Source organism: Trichomycterus rosablanca, chromosome 1 (assembly GCF_030014385.1).
Source record: "Trichomycterus rosablanca isolate fTriRos1 chromosome 1, fTriRos1.hap1, whole genome shotgun sequence".
Lineage (NCBI taxonomy): Eukaryota > Metazoa > Chordata > Actinopteri > Siluriformes > Trichomycteridae > Trichomycterus > Trichomycterus rosablanca.
This window is the reverse complement of record NC_085988.1, coordinates 45,740,486-45,756,700: the sequence shown is the minus strand read 5'-3', so window position 1 is coordinate 45,756,700 and position 16,215 is coordinate 45,740,486. Positions and strand designations below refer to the sequence as shown.

The following is a 16,215-nucleotide window of genomic DNA, read 5'->3' as shown; positions in this document are numbered from 1 at the left end:
CAGGCTGGAAAAGGTTACAAAACCATCTCTAAAGAGTTTGGACTCCACCAATCCACAGTCAGACAGATTGTGTACAAATGGAGGAAATTCAAGACCATTGTTACCCTGCCCAGGAGTGGTCGACCAACAAAGATCACTCCAAGAGCAAGGCGTGTAATAGTCGGCGAGGTCACAAAGGACCCCAGGGTAACCACTAAGCAACTGAAGGCCTCTCTCACGTTGGCTAATGTTAATGTTCATGAGTCCACCATCAGGAGAACACTGAACAACAATGGTGTGCATGGCAGGGTAGCTAGGAGAAATCCACTGCTCTCCAAAAAGAACATTGCTGCTCATCTGCAGTTTGCTACAGATCACGTGGACAAGCCAGAAGACTACTGGAAGAATGTACTGTGGACGGATGAGACCAAAATATAACTTTTTGGTTTAAATGAAAAGCGTTTTGTTTGGAGAAAGGAAAACACTGCATTCCAGCATATGAACCTTATCCCATCTGTGAAACATGGTGGTGGTAATATCATGGTTTGGGCCTGCATCTGGGCCAGGATGGCTTGCCATCATTGATGGAACAATAAATTCAGAATTATATCAGAGAATTCTTAAGGAAAATGTCAGGACATCTGTCCATGAACTGAATCATGCAGCAAGACAACGACCCTAAGCACACAAGTCGTTCTACAAAGAATGGTTAAAGAAGAATAAAGTTAATGTTTTGGAATGGCCAAGTCAAAGTCCTGACCTTAATCCAATCGAAATGTTGTGGAAGGACCTGAAGCGAGCAGTTAATGTGAGGAAACCCACCAACATCCCAGAGTTGAAGCTGTTCTGTATGGAGGAATGGGCTAAAATTCCTCCAAGCCGGTGTGCAGGACTGATCAACAGTTATCGGAAACGTTTAGTTGCAGTTATTGCTGCAAAGGGGGGTCACACCAGACACTGAAAGCAAAGGTTCACATACTTTTGCCACTCACAAATATGTAATATTGGATAATTTTCCTTAATAAATAAATGACCAAGTACAATATTTTTGTCTCATTTGTTTAACTGGGTTCTCTTTATCTACTTTTAGGACTTTTGTGAAAATCTGATGATGTTTTAGGTCATATTTATGCAGAAAAAAATTCTAAAGGGTTCACAAACTTTCAAGCACCACTGTATAATAAAGGCTGCACTGTGAAGGTCCAAGTGAACAAACTATCTACAAAAATCTAAATGTACTCCTTAAAATATGCAAACTGTTTTTTGAACGTCCTCGGTATAACCACTACGACAGCATGGCTTTGCGGACAAAGAGTGTAGGTGCTTGACAAGCCTGCCTGCAGTCCAGATCTGTCTCCTAATGAAAATGTATGATGCATGAAGAGGAAAATTACACAGTGGCATCCATGAACTGTTGAGCAGCTGGAGCCTAGTATCAAGATGGGCAAAAAGTCTACTTGCAAAACTGCAGCAGTTAATATCCTCAGTTCCCAAATGATTAAAATGTGTAATTAATAGGAAAGGTGATGTAATACAGCGGTAAAAATTCCTCTGTCCCAACTTTTTCGAGTATTTTGCAGGCATCAAATTCTAAATGTGTTTATATTTACAAAATACAATTAAGATGTTGGAGAAAACATTGCAAATTTTTTTTGTACTTATAGTAGTTAATTAAAGATTAGAGAGAATGGACAAATCACAGATATTTGTTTTTATTATGTTTTACAAAATTGGGTTTGTATATTTATTCATTTAACTTATTATAAAGTAATAAAAATATAAAAGTAAAGATCAGGCCATCCAACTTAACCAGTCTTATTCCTAGTTTAAAACAAACCAGAGAAGCACTTCATTAGAATGTCTATAGTGACATTAACAGTCTAGCTTGATTGCAGACATGGGTGGCACAAAGACTCGGTGGGTAGCACTGTCGCCTCACAGCAAGAAGGTCCAGTGTTCGATTTCCAAGCGGACCAGGTCCATTCTGTGTGGAGTTTGCATGATCTCCCCCTGTCTGTGTGGGTTTCCTCAGGGAGCTCCGGTTTCCTCCCACAGTCCAAAGACATGCAGCCAGGTGAATTGGAGATACAAAATTGTCCATGACTGTGTTTGACATTAAACTTGAACTGATGAATCTTGTGTAATCAGTAATTACCTTTCCTGTCATGAATGTAACCAAAGTGTGTAAAACCTGACAGTAATTCTAATAAATAAATAATTGCAGAAGTCAGTGGCTATGACTGAAATTGATGTTCATGGCTCAACCATATTCAAGATATTATACCTAAATAGCCATTATGGATTCCCAACAAAGTACAGAGAAATTCAGGGTAAAAACATATTTCTCCTCAATTATAATCAGTTTGTCTTTCAGAGGAACAATGACACAAATCACAAATCCCTGAAACATTCTAAAAGAAGTAATAATAGTGTGAAAGTATTTGCACAAATTCAGGTGCAAGACAGAATATAATTTTATTGTATTGGACATGCACAAATAGTTAAGACTTAGTTTTGTTCATGACAAAATTCTGCTAAAGCCTTTCTGACCTTAAGTGGATTAAGTTTTCTATTTTATCAGCTGATTCGAGCATGTGGAGAAGTGATGAAACACACAGTGACATATTAATTCTGCCTAATTAGATAAAAGGTACAGAAATACCAGAAATAACAAGTTTACATAAGTCTAAAGTAGGAGCAGCAATCCATATAAAACTTGTAACGGAGTTCTTTCTTCTTTTTTTATTTTATGCTTTTTCACAGGCACACAACCAAAGAATGCCATGTCTGCTTTAACCCTTTTGATCAGTGATTAAACAAACATGCACCAATTTCTTTCTTTTAGCTTATTTTAGTTTTGTTCTACTCTTAGAAACCCAGCCTACATTTTCATCTCGCTTCATGTCTACACCTATAATCTAAAAATTCGTAAAGGTGAGACAGATGTGTCTCAGCCCTGTCTGGAAACCTAAGATTTATTAAAAGTGGGGTTTTGGATGTGCATTTGATGGTTGTAATGTTATATTTTTTGCGTCTTACGTGGTATGCAAATCCAGGCTCTCATAGCACAGTGGGTATTGCATGAGTGCAGACTGGGCTCTCACGTTGAAACAGTGCCATGGCTCTGCCATCTGTCATGCTCAGTTTTCATCCATGAGTAAATGACAACAGTAAAAGAATACATTTAAGGGCCATTTATTGGTTTGTTGAGCTATGTTTACACCTTACAAATGCAAAACATGTAAAAGTTCAAAGTAATCAGGTTACAAAAGGAAGAATAATGTTCTATACTGTATGTCATGGGTGTGATAAGTGTTGACAATACAATGCACACAAAGCATATTTGGTTACATCCCAATCAAAAACCCAAGATAAATAGTAAGGTTTGATTCATGCTATGCCTGCTTCACTGCATTTGTCTCAGGCAACCCTGATGTCTACAAAAGGCAAGGTAAGACCTACGTAGAGTCATTAAAGAGGCTAAGAGACAACACAGATTTAAAGTTGAGCACCACTGACACCAGGCACATAACTGAAACAGCTTATTGATTATCAAAACACATACAGAGGTGAAATCAACATCTCATCTACCCTGCTAGATGAGATGAATGACTTTGATGCTTGCTTTGCAGCCCTCAATGCAAAACCTCTGAAGAGAGTTCTGGTGAACGAGCAGTCATAGGAATCGACTTTTACAAATGTATCTGCAGAGGTGAGGAAGACTCTGAGCAGGGAGAACCCACATAAAGCAGCAGGCACAGGCAGTATACCCAGTCATGTGTTGACATTGCTTCCTAAGAAACTCACAGTGGCTTGTCTTAACGACTACAGGCCATTTACACTGACTCCAAGTGCAATGAAATGCTTTGAAAAACTCATCTTGGCCCATATACGAACACTATACCAGTTTGCATATCAACCAAACAGATCACAAACAGAAGATGCCTTCTGCACTGTTATCTACACAGCTGTAGAACACTTAGAAAGAAAGGACAGCTATGTGAGAATGCTGTTCATTGACTACACTTGGCATTTAACACTATCATTCCATCAAAGTTCACTGAAAAGCTCCATTCTCTTGGCGTGATACTCACCCCAGGGTATTGAACACCTCACACTGAATGGCCCTCAAAACACGTAGTTCTTACACTGCATTTGTTTTTTTGTGACTGATGCCATAAATGAACAGCACAAATTCCCACAGACACACTGTAAAGTTTTTATTGCACTCAAATAAAAAAAGCTTTATGAAAACTGCCTTTCAGAGACTTTACAATTTAAGAAGTTCTGTGTATGTGGTTATGAATATGCTCCATTTGGTTACTACACAGCAAATAGCCAAAAGTATATGGACATCTAACCATGATCTTGCTGGACATTCCAACCCAATAACACTGCAGTTACTATGGACTTGCCCACAGCTATAACTACTGTACCATCACTCTCCCCAAGATTTCAGAGAATGTTTGTGGGAATTTGCACACAGTCAGTCAAAAGAGTCATTTGTAAGATCAGGCACTGATGTTGTTGTGATGATTCCAATGTATTTCAAAAGTTTTTATTGATGTTGAAGTCATAGCTCTGTGCAGGGCACTGTTATGGAAAGATTAGATTTTATGTTTAATATAACCTGAATATTAGTATTATGCTGCTTGTGCATTAAATCCTTATAGTCATGGTGTGGCTAGGAGCAGGGCCGGAGTGGGCCCCTTTTTCAGCCCGAGAGTTTCATGCCCAAACCCGGCCCACTTTTTCCATGGAGGAGGAATTTGAATAAATGAAACAGCAGCTAGCTCTTACAATGCCTTTTTATTGGGTATATAACAGAAAACACTTCACTTAAACATGTTTAATTCAAATTTAAATCAGATAAAAGATTTAAAAGGTAAAAAAAATGTGATAAAGATGAAAACGTATTTACATTTGTACAGGAGCAATAAGTTAACAGTGTCATTGTCTATAGACATAAGACATGGCTTATCTGCTGCTCTGAGGCTAAAAAAACATTTCATTAAGGGTTAGCCTAATTTGCTGAATAACATAACATGCTTGAAGTTTTTTTTTTTTTTTTTTTTACAATTTAGCCTATATTATTATGGTGTAAAATTGATAGTGATTTAGGCTATTTGTCTCTGTTTGTTAAAATAAATTAGGCTATTGTGCTGCCATCTTTCTGAATGTCTGAACAATTTAACATATATCATGTATATTCTCTACGTTATATTTTACATTACAGATAACTATGTTAGTTTAAATAACTCTGTTAGACTATCCTCTACCTGTCCCTTCAGTAGTCATGGCCTCCTCGGGATCATCAGTACAGTAGCGTCGGAACAAAACCATTCCATTAATGAGTTAGGCTATTCAATATATTACACTTCAAATTATGTTGATTATTTTCAGCTTGAAACTGGATATTTGTGATTAATGGTGTGTATTGGGTTCTACAAAATAAACTACGCTAAGTTGATGTTGCAAATGTTGCGCAATATCCTTACAGTGACAATACAAAATTATTTCCATCTCTCTCTTTACCGGCTGCAACTGGGGTCTGTCCTCTGGAAAACAGGTCTGTTAATTTGGCAGTTTTTTTTTTTTTAACCTGGCCTTTTCGGCTCCACCTAGCTTCTTCCTGCCCTGCATCACCACCGAGTCCGACTGATGGTTGCGCTATTCTGTTGCTGTATTTACTTTATGGGTAGAACCCATCTGATCTACTGCGATGTAAGGGCTGCGCTGTCAGATAAATGGAGAATGAATGCAAGAAGAAAATTAGATAAGTGACAGATAAGTGTCAAGATTATTTTTCCCAACCGGCCCAAACTCGAGATTGACATGAGCCGGCCCATCGGGAATCCTCCCGAATCTCCCGATTAGCCACTCCGGGCTTGACTAGGAGTGGAAAGTACAGAGATAACCATTATGTCTGTCATTAAGCTGTTGCAAAATGTTGTAAGCAGTAAACGTTCTAAGCAGTTATCACAGAACGGAGGTTTCAAAGTCCTACACCCAGACTTTAGAGGAAGTGTTGAAAATGTAACGTGACTAGAGCAGTATAAAGAGAGGCCCACAGTTCTGTTCTTCGTTCTTTAGTTCATACACTGCTGGACCAAAGAACCCACAATTCTGCCAATAAATTCCCCAATCCAATCAACTGTTTTATCAATCTTCGTTTTCTTTTATCACAGCAGCATTAAAGTTCCTTTACACCAAATTTGTCTTCATGGATCTCGCTTTGTGCACAGACACACAGTTATGCTGAAAAAGGAAAAGAACATTTTTAAACTGTTACCACAGTTACAGAGTTGTTGTTTTTTTTAATCCCCCAGTCTTGTCGTGTCCAATCACCCTGAATGAGTCCTCTATACTGATTCGACCCTTCACCACTAACTGAGGACGCCTCTCAACTGACTTGCACCCCCTCCGGCACGTACAGTCAGTACAGATAGTGCATTTTTTACCTGCACTAGTCGAGTTCATACACTGGACGGGCACTGTGTACGGAGGGTCACACCCCCATCAGCATTATTCCTCAGCCCTGTGCAGGCGCCATCAGTCAGCCAGCAGGGGCCGCAGTCACACCAGTCTGACTTTCTTACCCTCTAACCCTGAACAACAGCCAATCGTCGTTCATACAGCCACCCAGCCTGGTCGGAAAGGCAGAGCTGAGATTCGATATGATGTATTCAAAACCCCAACTCTGGTGAGCTAGCGTGCTTTACCGCTGCGCCACCTGAGCAGCTTCCACAGCTACAGAGTTAAAAGCATATAATTTAATTAATAATAAAATTATTACATTTTTACATAACTTTTAGCAACATGTATGGATTAAGCTCCAAAATTGGAAAATTTGGGTGGTAAAATTATTTTTAAAAAGATCATTAAAAGAATAAACATGCACCAAGCTTTTCATTGTTTTTGATAGTGAAGTCACCCTTGAACCTGAAGTTCCTATATACAGTATGTGTCACATTCTAAAATGATTACCATTCTATGATCACAACAAATAGAGTAGGATGGAACCAACAGGAAAACAGGGAGTTCTAAAGTTTTGGAACACCATCAGAGTATTTTATAAGTAAACAACTATAGGATCAAGGAAAAGTCACTGCTGCAACTGTGCACCATTTAGAAATTATATTTAATTTTTATAAAATTGTTAAAATTTTGAGCCAAACATAAAACTTCAGGTCCAGCACTACTGGCAGAAAATGACTATTTCAAATTTAAGAGCAAATAGGTAGGTCTATTCTTAAACTTATTAACTAACTAACTCTGATCTGGAGTTATTGAAGTTGGAGTAAAAAGAGTCCACGTTGGTCTTCAAAAGGTCTTCAAAGCTTTCCAGCACAAGAAAAAAACCCAGATTATATTGAAAAAAAAAAATATATATATAAATAAGATTAATTATTTGTACTTAATATTGTCATTATTCGATACATTTGTGCCTTTTTGGCTCTAAAGCTCTGTCAGACTCTGTCCAGACACATGAAATTTACCCCCTATGCCAGTGGTGTAACTAGGAGCTCATGTGCCCCAGTGCACTTGCCCCCCCTGTAGTTACACCCCTGCCCTGTAAGTTTCTGGGTGGAACTTTAGTCGTTCCTCCAATCCAAAGCAATATATGCTTTTTCGGCATTTCTCCAACGTGCATCATTGCTCTGGCAATGAAAAACTCTTTCTTTATTGGTTGTAGAAGTATATACAGTAAGTGACAGCTTAGTTGACCAGTTTCAGCTTTTTACTGTGAAAGTCGAGAGAATAAATGATCTATGATGTTTTTGTCAGTTAGGTGGACAAACACAGTTGGATATGGATTTATTTATTTTGGAAATATTCTGGGAACATACAAGATGGCTGCCAAGAAGGAAAACATTTACAAAAAAGTGGATTTTATCCCTAATGGAACAACACACGGATATACTGTAGGTTCTGTCTCAATTTGAACAGGGAAGCTCAGGTAAGCAGCGATTATGATTTTATGCTGCTGTGTGGTTGATCTGGGTCGCAGTGCTGCTGTTTACCGTGCGCTTTCATTTTGCAATGCTAGCAAAGCATTATCAAATATTAAACCTTTTCGGGAGTTTTAAAGATCATTTAATTAAAGTAAAACGGATAGCATAAATGTGATTGTGAGATTCTGCATGCTGCTTTGTTTGATATAAATACTGTCAGTATTAATACAAATACAGCTTTGTAAAAATAAAAAATATAAACACTGTATCAGAACCACATTGTTGTGTGTTTTTAAGATAACTTATAAACAAAATATTGCTATAAAGTAGACATTTTAGGCTTTCCAATGATACCTTATTTACCAGCAAGGGATATGTTGATGATAAAAAACTTGGGCCTGAACACAGCCATGGGGTTAACTATTTCATACAGCAAACTCACATGAGCCTTGCCTATGAAAAAAATAGGCAATGGACTAGGGCCATGCTCCGGAGTTTGCCAAATAATTTGAGAACTACAGAACTGTAGATATATCAACAAAACAATTACATGCGCCAACAAGCAACCATTCCCTAGTGAAAAAAAGTGTACTTAAATGTACTTACAATATACTAAGATTCGTGTAAGTATGCTATAAATAAACTAGCAAATGTCTGTACTTATTTTAAACATGTTAAAATATATTAGTCATACCTTGAGCAAGTAAACTTTTATCATACTTTTCAAAAAGTATACTTTTAATAAATACATTACCATGAAGTATACTTTTTAGCATTATATATTTTAGCATTCTTTAATTCTAATATGGAAAATAAATTATTTCTATTAAAGAACATATTCAGGTACTTTTTAATACTGTGTTATGTATTTTTACTTTGCATGTAATTAATGGATTTCACATGATGCTGTAATTATACTGGCAAAGAATTCACTACATAAATATTTATTTAGTGTACTTGAATAAACGAGTTAAAATCTATATTACAAGTGTATTTTAAAGTGACTAGAACTCACAATAAAGTTCAGAAACTTTTTTCAGTGCAACATTGCCACCTAAGCTTTTTTCAGCATTATAGCTATTTTAAATGTATATAAAAATATACAGGTGCTGGTCATAAAATTAGAATATCATGAAAAAGTTGATTTATTTCAGTAATTCCATTCAAAAAGTGAAACTTGTATATTATATTCATTCATTACACACAGACTGATATATTTCAAATGTTTATTTCTTTTAATGTTGATGATTATAACTGACAACTAATGAAAACCCCAAATTCAGTATCTCAGAAAATTAGAATATTACTTAAGACCAATACAAAAAAAGGATTGTTAGAAAAATGTTGGCCAACTGAAAAGTATGAACATGAAAAGTATGAGCATGTACAGCACTCAATACTTAGTTGGGGCGTGCATTGCAGTAATCCAGTCTGGAGGAGACAAAAGCGTGCATCAGTTTTTCAGCATCTGATAGAGTGAGAGTGGGACGAAGTTTAGCAATATTTCTCAGATGATAAAAAGAGATCTTGCAGAGGTGTTTAATATGGGTATCGAAAGTGAGATGTGAGTCAAATCTTACACCAAGATTGGTGACTGATGAGGAAATGGGAATATTGTGACCAGAGAAAGTAAAGCTGTCTATGGAAGATGACTGAATCTGATGTGGGGTGCCAACTAAGATTGCTTCAGTTTTGGCACTGTTCAACTGGAGAAAATTGTGTTTCATCCATGACTGTATCTCCTCCAGACAGGCAGTAAGCAATGTCAGAGAAGATGATGAAAATGATGATGATGAAGAGGAGGGTGTGTTGATTTTCAAATACAGTTGTATGTCATCAGCGTAGCAATGGAATGAAATTCCATGGTGAGTAATGACATGACCAAGCGGGAGCATGTACAGATTGAAAAGGATGGGGCCAAGAACTGACCCCTGTGGGACTCCGCAGGTCACAGTATGTGTCTGGGACCTTGCATTACCGAGGGAAACATACTCTGTTCTGTCACTGAGGTAGGATTGAAACCAGGAAAAGGCAGTGTCCGTGAGGCCAATGGTGTGATGTAGCCGATTTAGGAGTATTCCATGGTCCACTGTGTCAAATGCAGCTGATAAATCAAGAAGGATGAGCAAGGAAGGTGAGCCAGCATCAGCTGCCATTAATAGGTCATTAGTGACTCTGATCAATGCTGTTTCGGCGCTGTGAGCAGAACAAAAACCAGACTGGAACTTTTCGAAAAGGTTATTGTCTCTAAGGTGGACCTGAAGGTGGGCAGCAACCGCTTTTTCCATTACTTTGGAAAGAAAGGGAAGGTTAGAAATGGGCCTATAGTTTGCAAAAACCTCAGGATCTAGAGTGGATGTTTTGAGAAGTGGTCTGATAATGGCAGTCTTAAGAGCAAAAGGAACATGTCCAGCCTGGAGAGAGTGGTTTATTACGGTGGTGATCAGAGGACTTATGGCAAAAATATTTGCTTTGACTAATTGTGTAGGAAAGGGATCTGAGGCACAGGTAGACGGTTTCATCCTCCTAATGATGTCTTCGACTTCTTGCTGTGAGGCTTCTGGAAAACAGTTAAGGGGCTGAGAGACCTTAAACTGTAAATGATTAGTCTGCATGGACAGAGGGGAGGAGCCAGGAAGGACAGAATGAATTGACTCTGTTCAAATACAGTTCAGACTCCTACTAATTAACCCCCAACAGCAACCCCGCCCCTCCCGTTCTTTTATCTTGCCAAAGCAGCGTTTGGGACATTTAGAAAATAATAATAATAATAGCAGCGTCTAATTTTAATGTCTTTTTAATAAAACAATATTTTGTTTGTTTTAGCGTTTTGGTCACTTTAGCTACATAACTTCTCACCCACTGTAACACTGTTAACTCGTCGGTTACTGGACGTGTTCCAGAACCCAATTTCAGTTGTGTGCATTTTGATATTTAAAAGTGTCAAAAGTATTAGAACATTAAAACCCACAACATGATTCTGGTAGATATTTTTATTGACTAATTTTCTTGTCGCTAGGGTTAAAATTTTGTGCAGTTTTACTGCGCCTGCCGAAGACGCCTGATCGTGAAATTATCACGTTTGTGTGGTTCAAAGCGTCACCGACTTTTTTTTCTGGAGGAGTTTGGCAAAGCACTCATTACTCCCAAGATCCTCGTGTCTAACACACCACCACCATGTCATTGTCACTGCAGTGCTGAGAATGATCCACCACCTAAATAATACCTGCTCTGTGGTGGTCCTGTGGGGGTCCTGACCATTGAAAAACAGTGTGAAAACCGGTTAAAAAAAGTATGTAGAGGAGCAGATGGACTACAGTCAGTAATTGTAAAAGTACAAAGTGCTTCTATATGGTAAGTGGAGCTGATAAAATGGACAGTGAGTGTAGAAACAAGGAGGTGGTGTTAATGTTATGGCTGATCAGTGTATATATACACACATATATTTGGTAACCCCCCCACCCAAAAAAAAAAAAACACACACACATATATAGTATATATAGTATATATAGAGATGAGTGTAGTAAAATTATGAATTAATAAATAAAAAGCGAAAGAGCACCTTTTCATTACACATGCTGTCCGCCAGAGGTCTTCCTTGCTTAAGTTTTTTATTATTATTATTTCATTGTTCATTATTAATCTGCACGAAAGCATCATTGAACCTACAGATTTTCACCAAATGCTGCCTGTAACATTTTGATACTCATTTGTACTTACAAGTGCAATTACATTATTAAAATGACAAAAAAACACAAAATTACTAGAACAGTTAGATTAAAACTGGACTAAACATCTGAAAACACAGAGCTTTGCTGATTTGCTTACATTCCTCCTGCTAGTAGACGTGTCACAAATGAATACAAATACAACCCCAAATCAGAAAAAGTTGAGACAGTATGGAAAATGCAAATAAAATAAAAATGCAGTGTTTCTTACATTTAGTTTGACTTTTATTTGATTGCAGACAGTTTGAACCCAAGATATTTCATGTTTTATCTGCTCAGCTTCATTTCATTTATTAATAAACATTCATTGCTGCATTTCAGATCTGCAACACATTCCAAAAAAAGTTGGAATGGGGGCAATTTAGGGCTAGTAATGAGGTGAAAAAACTAAATGATGATGTGATTTTAAACAGATGATGTCAACAGGTGATTGTAATCATGGTTTGGTACGAAAGCAGCATCCAGGAAATGCTGAGTCCTTGATGAGCAAAGATGAGCCAGAGGATCTCCAGTTTGTCAACAAATGTGTGAGAAAATAATTTAAATGTTTACAAACAATGAACCTCAAAGAAAGATTGGAAGGGATTTGCATATTTCTCCCTCTACAGTGCATAATATCATTAAACCACTCAAGGAATCAGGAGGAATTTCAGTGCGTAAAGTCCAAGGGTGCAAGCTTAAGCTGTGATCTTCGATCCCTCAGACGGCGCAGCATCAATGGCTGATATAACCACATGGATGAGTGATTACTTTAGCAAACCTTTGTCAGGCACTACAATACATGCACAAATGCCACTTAAAACTTTACTGTGCAAAAAGAAGCCTTATGTTAACCATGTCCAGAAGCGGCTTCAACTTCTCGGGGCTCAGAGGCATCTAGGATGGACCATCACACAGTGGAAACGTGTATTGTGGTCAGATGAATCAGCATTCCATGTGTTTTTTTGGAAAAAATGGACGCCGTGACCAAAGATGAAAAGGACCATCCAGACTGTTATCAGCAACAAGTCCAAAAGCCAGGATCTGTCATGGTATGGGGTTGTGTCAGTGCCCTTAACAAAGGTCATTTACACTTCTGTGATGGCAGCATTAATGCAGAAAAGTACATTGAGATCTTAGAGCAACATATGCTGCCTTCAAGACGTCATCTTTTCCAGGGATGTCCATGCATTTTTCAACAAGACAATGCAAAACCACATGCTGCACACAAAGTCATTACAAAGGCATGGCTGCGGAAAAAGAGGGTACGGGTACTGGACTGGCCTGCCTGCAGTCCTGATCTGTCCCCAATAGAGAATTTTGAAAGAAAAAATGTGACACCGACGACCCCGTACTGGTGCACATCTTAAGACGTGTTTGCAGGAAGAATGAGACAAAATAAAAGCTGAAACATTAAATCAATTGGTCTCCTCAGTGCCAAAACGTCTTTTAAGTGTGGTGAAAAGGAATGGTAACATTACAAAGTGGTAAATGCTTTACTGTTCCAACTTTTTTTTGGAATGTGTTGCAGATCTGAAATGCAGGAATGGATGTTTATTAATAAATGAAATTAAGTTGAGCAGATAAAACATGAAATATCTCAGGTTCATCCTTTCTGCAATTAAATAAAAGTCAAAGTTAATGTTTTTATTATTTGTTTTTTTCCATGCTGTCCCAACTTTTTCTGATTTGGGGTTGTAATAAATAAATAAGTAGTAAGAGAGAAATGGGAAAAATGTGTTTTAAAGCTGACTTTGGTTAATTGAAGTTATCAGTCAGTTCTGTGATAGTTTTTGGGGCTGTAATTTTTAAACTTACAACCTCTGTTCTTTTTTGCTGGTGGAATTTGTCTGTGTTTGATGTGATTTTAAGTTGACACAGACAGAGAAAGCTATAGTAACAAATTGTGAATTTTAAAGCCCTGCTATAGCTGATGCTTTTATTCAGAAGCTTTTAACCCATAAGAACCCACACCTATTTCTCCATGGAGGAAAATTATGGGGGTCATCATTCTGAATTAACAGATCACAAAGAAAATATTTCTGACATTTTTTTCAAAATAACACCCCCTAGTGTCAAAGATCTGAAATGTGACTGATATGTCACATCAGGCGTTAAAGGTAAATGTTATCCTTAATATAAAATGAATTTGCTTGACAGTCTTTTCTTGCTTTGTAACACATGCTGTCTTTTTATTATCATTTCCACAACAGTGTGTCAAAATAAAAACTTTAGCTCTTGGATTCAACAAAAAATATCCTCCTTAGAGGTGCTTTACAACACAAAAATTTGCGCACAGCTATATATCAGAGGTCTTCTTCACAAATAACTGGAACTGTTAACAAAACTGAAAAAGTGACCAATAAACTACTTTTGGTCAAAACCAAAGTGCATTAAAAGCACAAAAACATCAACAGTTTTTTGTCAGCTGCATCATGTTTGAACTGTTATTAGCACCACTTATGGCAGTTTAGCCTAGGCTGAATGGTAACACTTGAAACAATTTCTTTCCTCCGTGAAGCAAAGACGTACATCACATTTCTCACAGAGAGTCGTGGTTGCATTTATCTTGCATAATTTGCAGCGGCCACGCTTGTCACATTTCACAGGCCAGTGTGAAACCTGGTCCAAGCGAACATCTTCAGGAATTCCAACTCGAACTCTCTTTGGTGGTGGAGGTGCAGATGTGGCTTTAAATGGTGGTCGACCCCTTTGTGAGCCCAAGAGAATTAAGCTTGATGCCACCTCTGCCTGGAAGCTCCTTTGTTTCATTGGCTTGTTGACTCCAAGTAGTTTACAGTCACGACGGTAGAGCAGCCATGCATTTACTATGGCCAGCATTATGGTCTGCCAAAACAGGTACAGGTACCACCTCCGTGACCTCATGTGGTACTTGTGTCTACCAACACATGCATCTAGGAGGTCTACCCCTCCCATGTATGTGTTGTACTCTTTCACAATTTGTGGCCTGTTGACTTTCACAAATGCTTTGTCTGATTTGCTCCAGCGTTGAGCTTTGTCCTGAGGTTCTATGGCACAGTAAGAGGAGATCAGGGTAACAGATTTGTTGTCATACCACTTGACAATGGCAATGCTTTCCTTTTTTTCCACTCTGAGATCAACAGTCCCTCTGCCTCTCTTGGCAAGACTTTTCTCATCCTCAAGCTGACACCCAGCCAAGCGATTGCTTCTGATTGTTCCTACAAAGTAGATCTGCCGCTGAAGAAGCTCAAGAACCAGTGGTGCTGAAGTGAAAAAGTTGTCTGCAAACACTTTGTAGTTTTGGTTTGATGGAAGAGTTTCACACAACTTGACCACAACATCACCTCCCATGCCAAGTAAGGTTTTCTTTCCAGTTCCACCTTCATAGACCAGAAAATCACAGAGAATTCCAGATGAAGAGCAGCGCGCCCAAATTTTTAATCCCCAAGGGTGGGGCTTGCCTTTCACATACTGTCTTATTGGGCTGTGAGTACCCCTAAAGGACACCATTTGCTCATCAACAGAGTTGTGCTCTTCTGGGGTGACTTCCAGACATTGTTTGCGAAACATCTTGAGCCAGGGGCGGATCTTCCAGCACTTATCTTCCGCTTGCCTGTTTGACATATCAGTGTTGTCAGTGAAATGTAGGGATGTAAGCAGTGTCTGAAAGCGATTGCGTGACATGTTGTCTGCCACCATGGGACATCTTGTGTCATTTTCCCAATAGGAACGATTCCCTGCCAGCTGACAAAGACCCATGCGTAGGTAGAGGCCAATCAGTTTTTCCAGTTCCTTGACAGTGGTGTTTACATTACTGTGATTTTCAGATTTTTGTACACTGTACAGATTTGTTTGTTCCTTCAGTAACTCAAGCATATCTGATGTGATGAACTTCCTGAAATACTCCAGAGGGGTGTGAGGAGTATCTGGAGGTGTGACACTTTGACCTTTGAAGGTACATTCAGGGGCTTCAAATTGTTTCCTTCTCCAAGAAAACTGTGTTCTTCCTTTAACACCAGTACTTTGCTGCCCAGGATTCATCTTGGGTTGTGGTTCCTCATTTAATTCACTATCGTCTGAATCACAGGACTCACTAGACTCATCATTTTCAATGTCTTTGCTGCTGGGAGTATAGTCAGGGTCTTCATCTGAGCTATCTTCACATTCCTCAAACTCACTGTCATCTCCTTGAATGATTTCTAGTGCATCCTGGACACTGTACCGCTTTTTGCTATTCATGCTACAAAAACAAATAAGTTTCCAAATTTAAATCAGTCAAATAACCTCAGCAGAACATTACTTTTTTCTTTTTGTGACAAATACGCCACATGAGGTTTTTAATGAAGATTTTGTGTGTAAAGTCCCGATGTGACATATATGTCACAGCGATATTTTCCTCATTTGTTTTATATCAAATTATTGAAATAATTTAATCAGGACAGAATGAATACTATCAAGGACTTGTAATTGAAGGAAAACGACTGATAAATGGCTTGAATCTTACCTTTTGAAACAAAAAACAACTTTTTAAAATTGGCTTGCTTTGTGACATTAGCCAGTCAGGCACACGGACATCTTGGAAATGTTGTCCA

At 38.2% G+C, this 16,215-nt stretch overlaps 1 protein-coding gene across 1 annotated transcript; it reads right to left on the bottom strand.

Moving 5' to 3' along the window:
• Positions 1 to 14,116: 14,116 nt before the first annotated feature.
• LOC134322480 (piggyBac transposable element-derived protein 3-like) lies at positions 14,117 to 15,862 on the bottom strand. The gene has a single exon (XM_063004067.1). It carries the CDS (start codon positions 15,860 to 15,862, stop codon positions 14,117 to 14,119), a length of 1,746 nt encoding a protein of 581 aa, XP_062860137.1.
• Positions 15,863 to 16,215: the final 353 nt, after the last annotated feature.

Bases quoted from the DNA above. Each gene is read 5' to 3' on its own strand.
- LOC134322480 (XM_063004067.1), bottom strand. From the start codon at position 15,862: ATGAATAGCAAAAAGCGGTACAGTGTCCAGGATGCACTAGAAATCATT.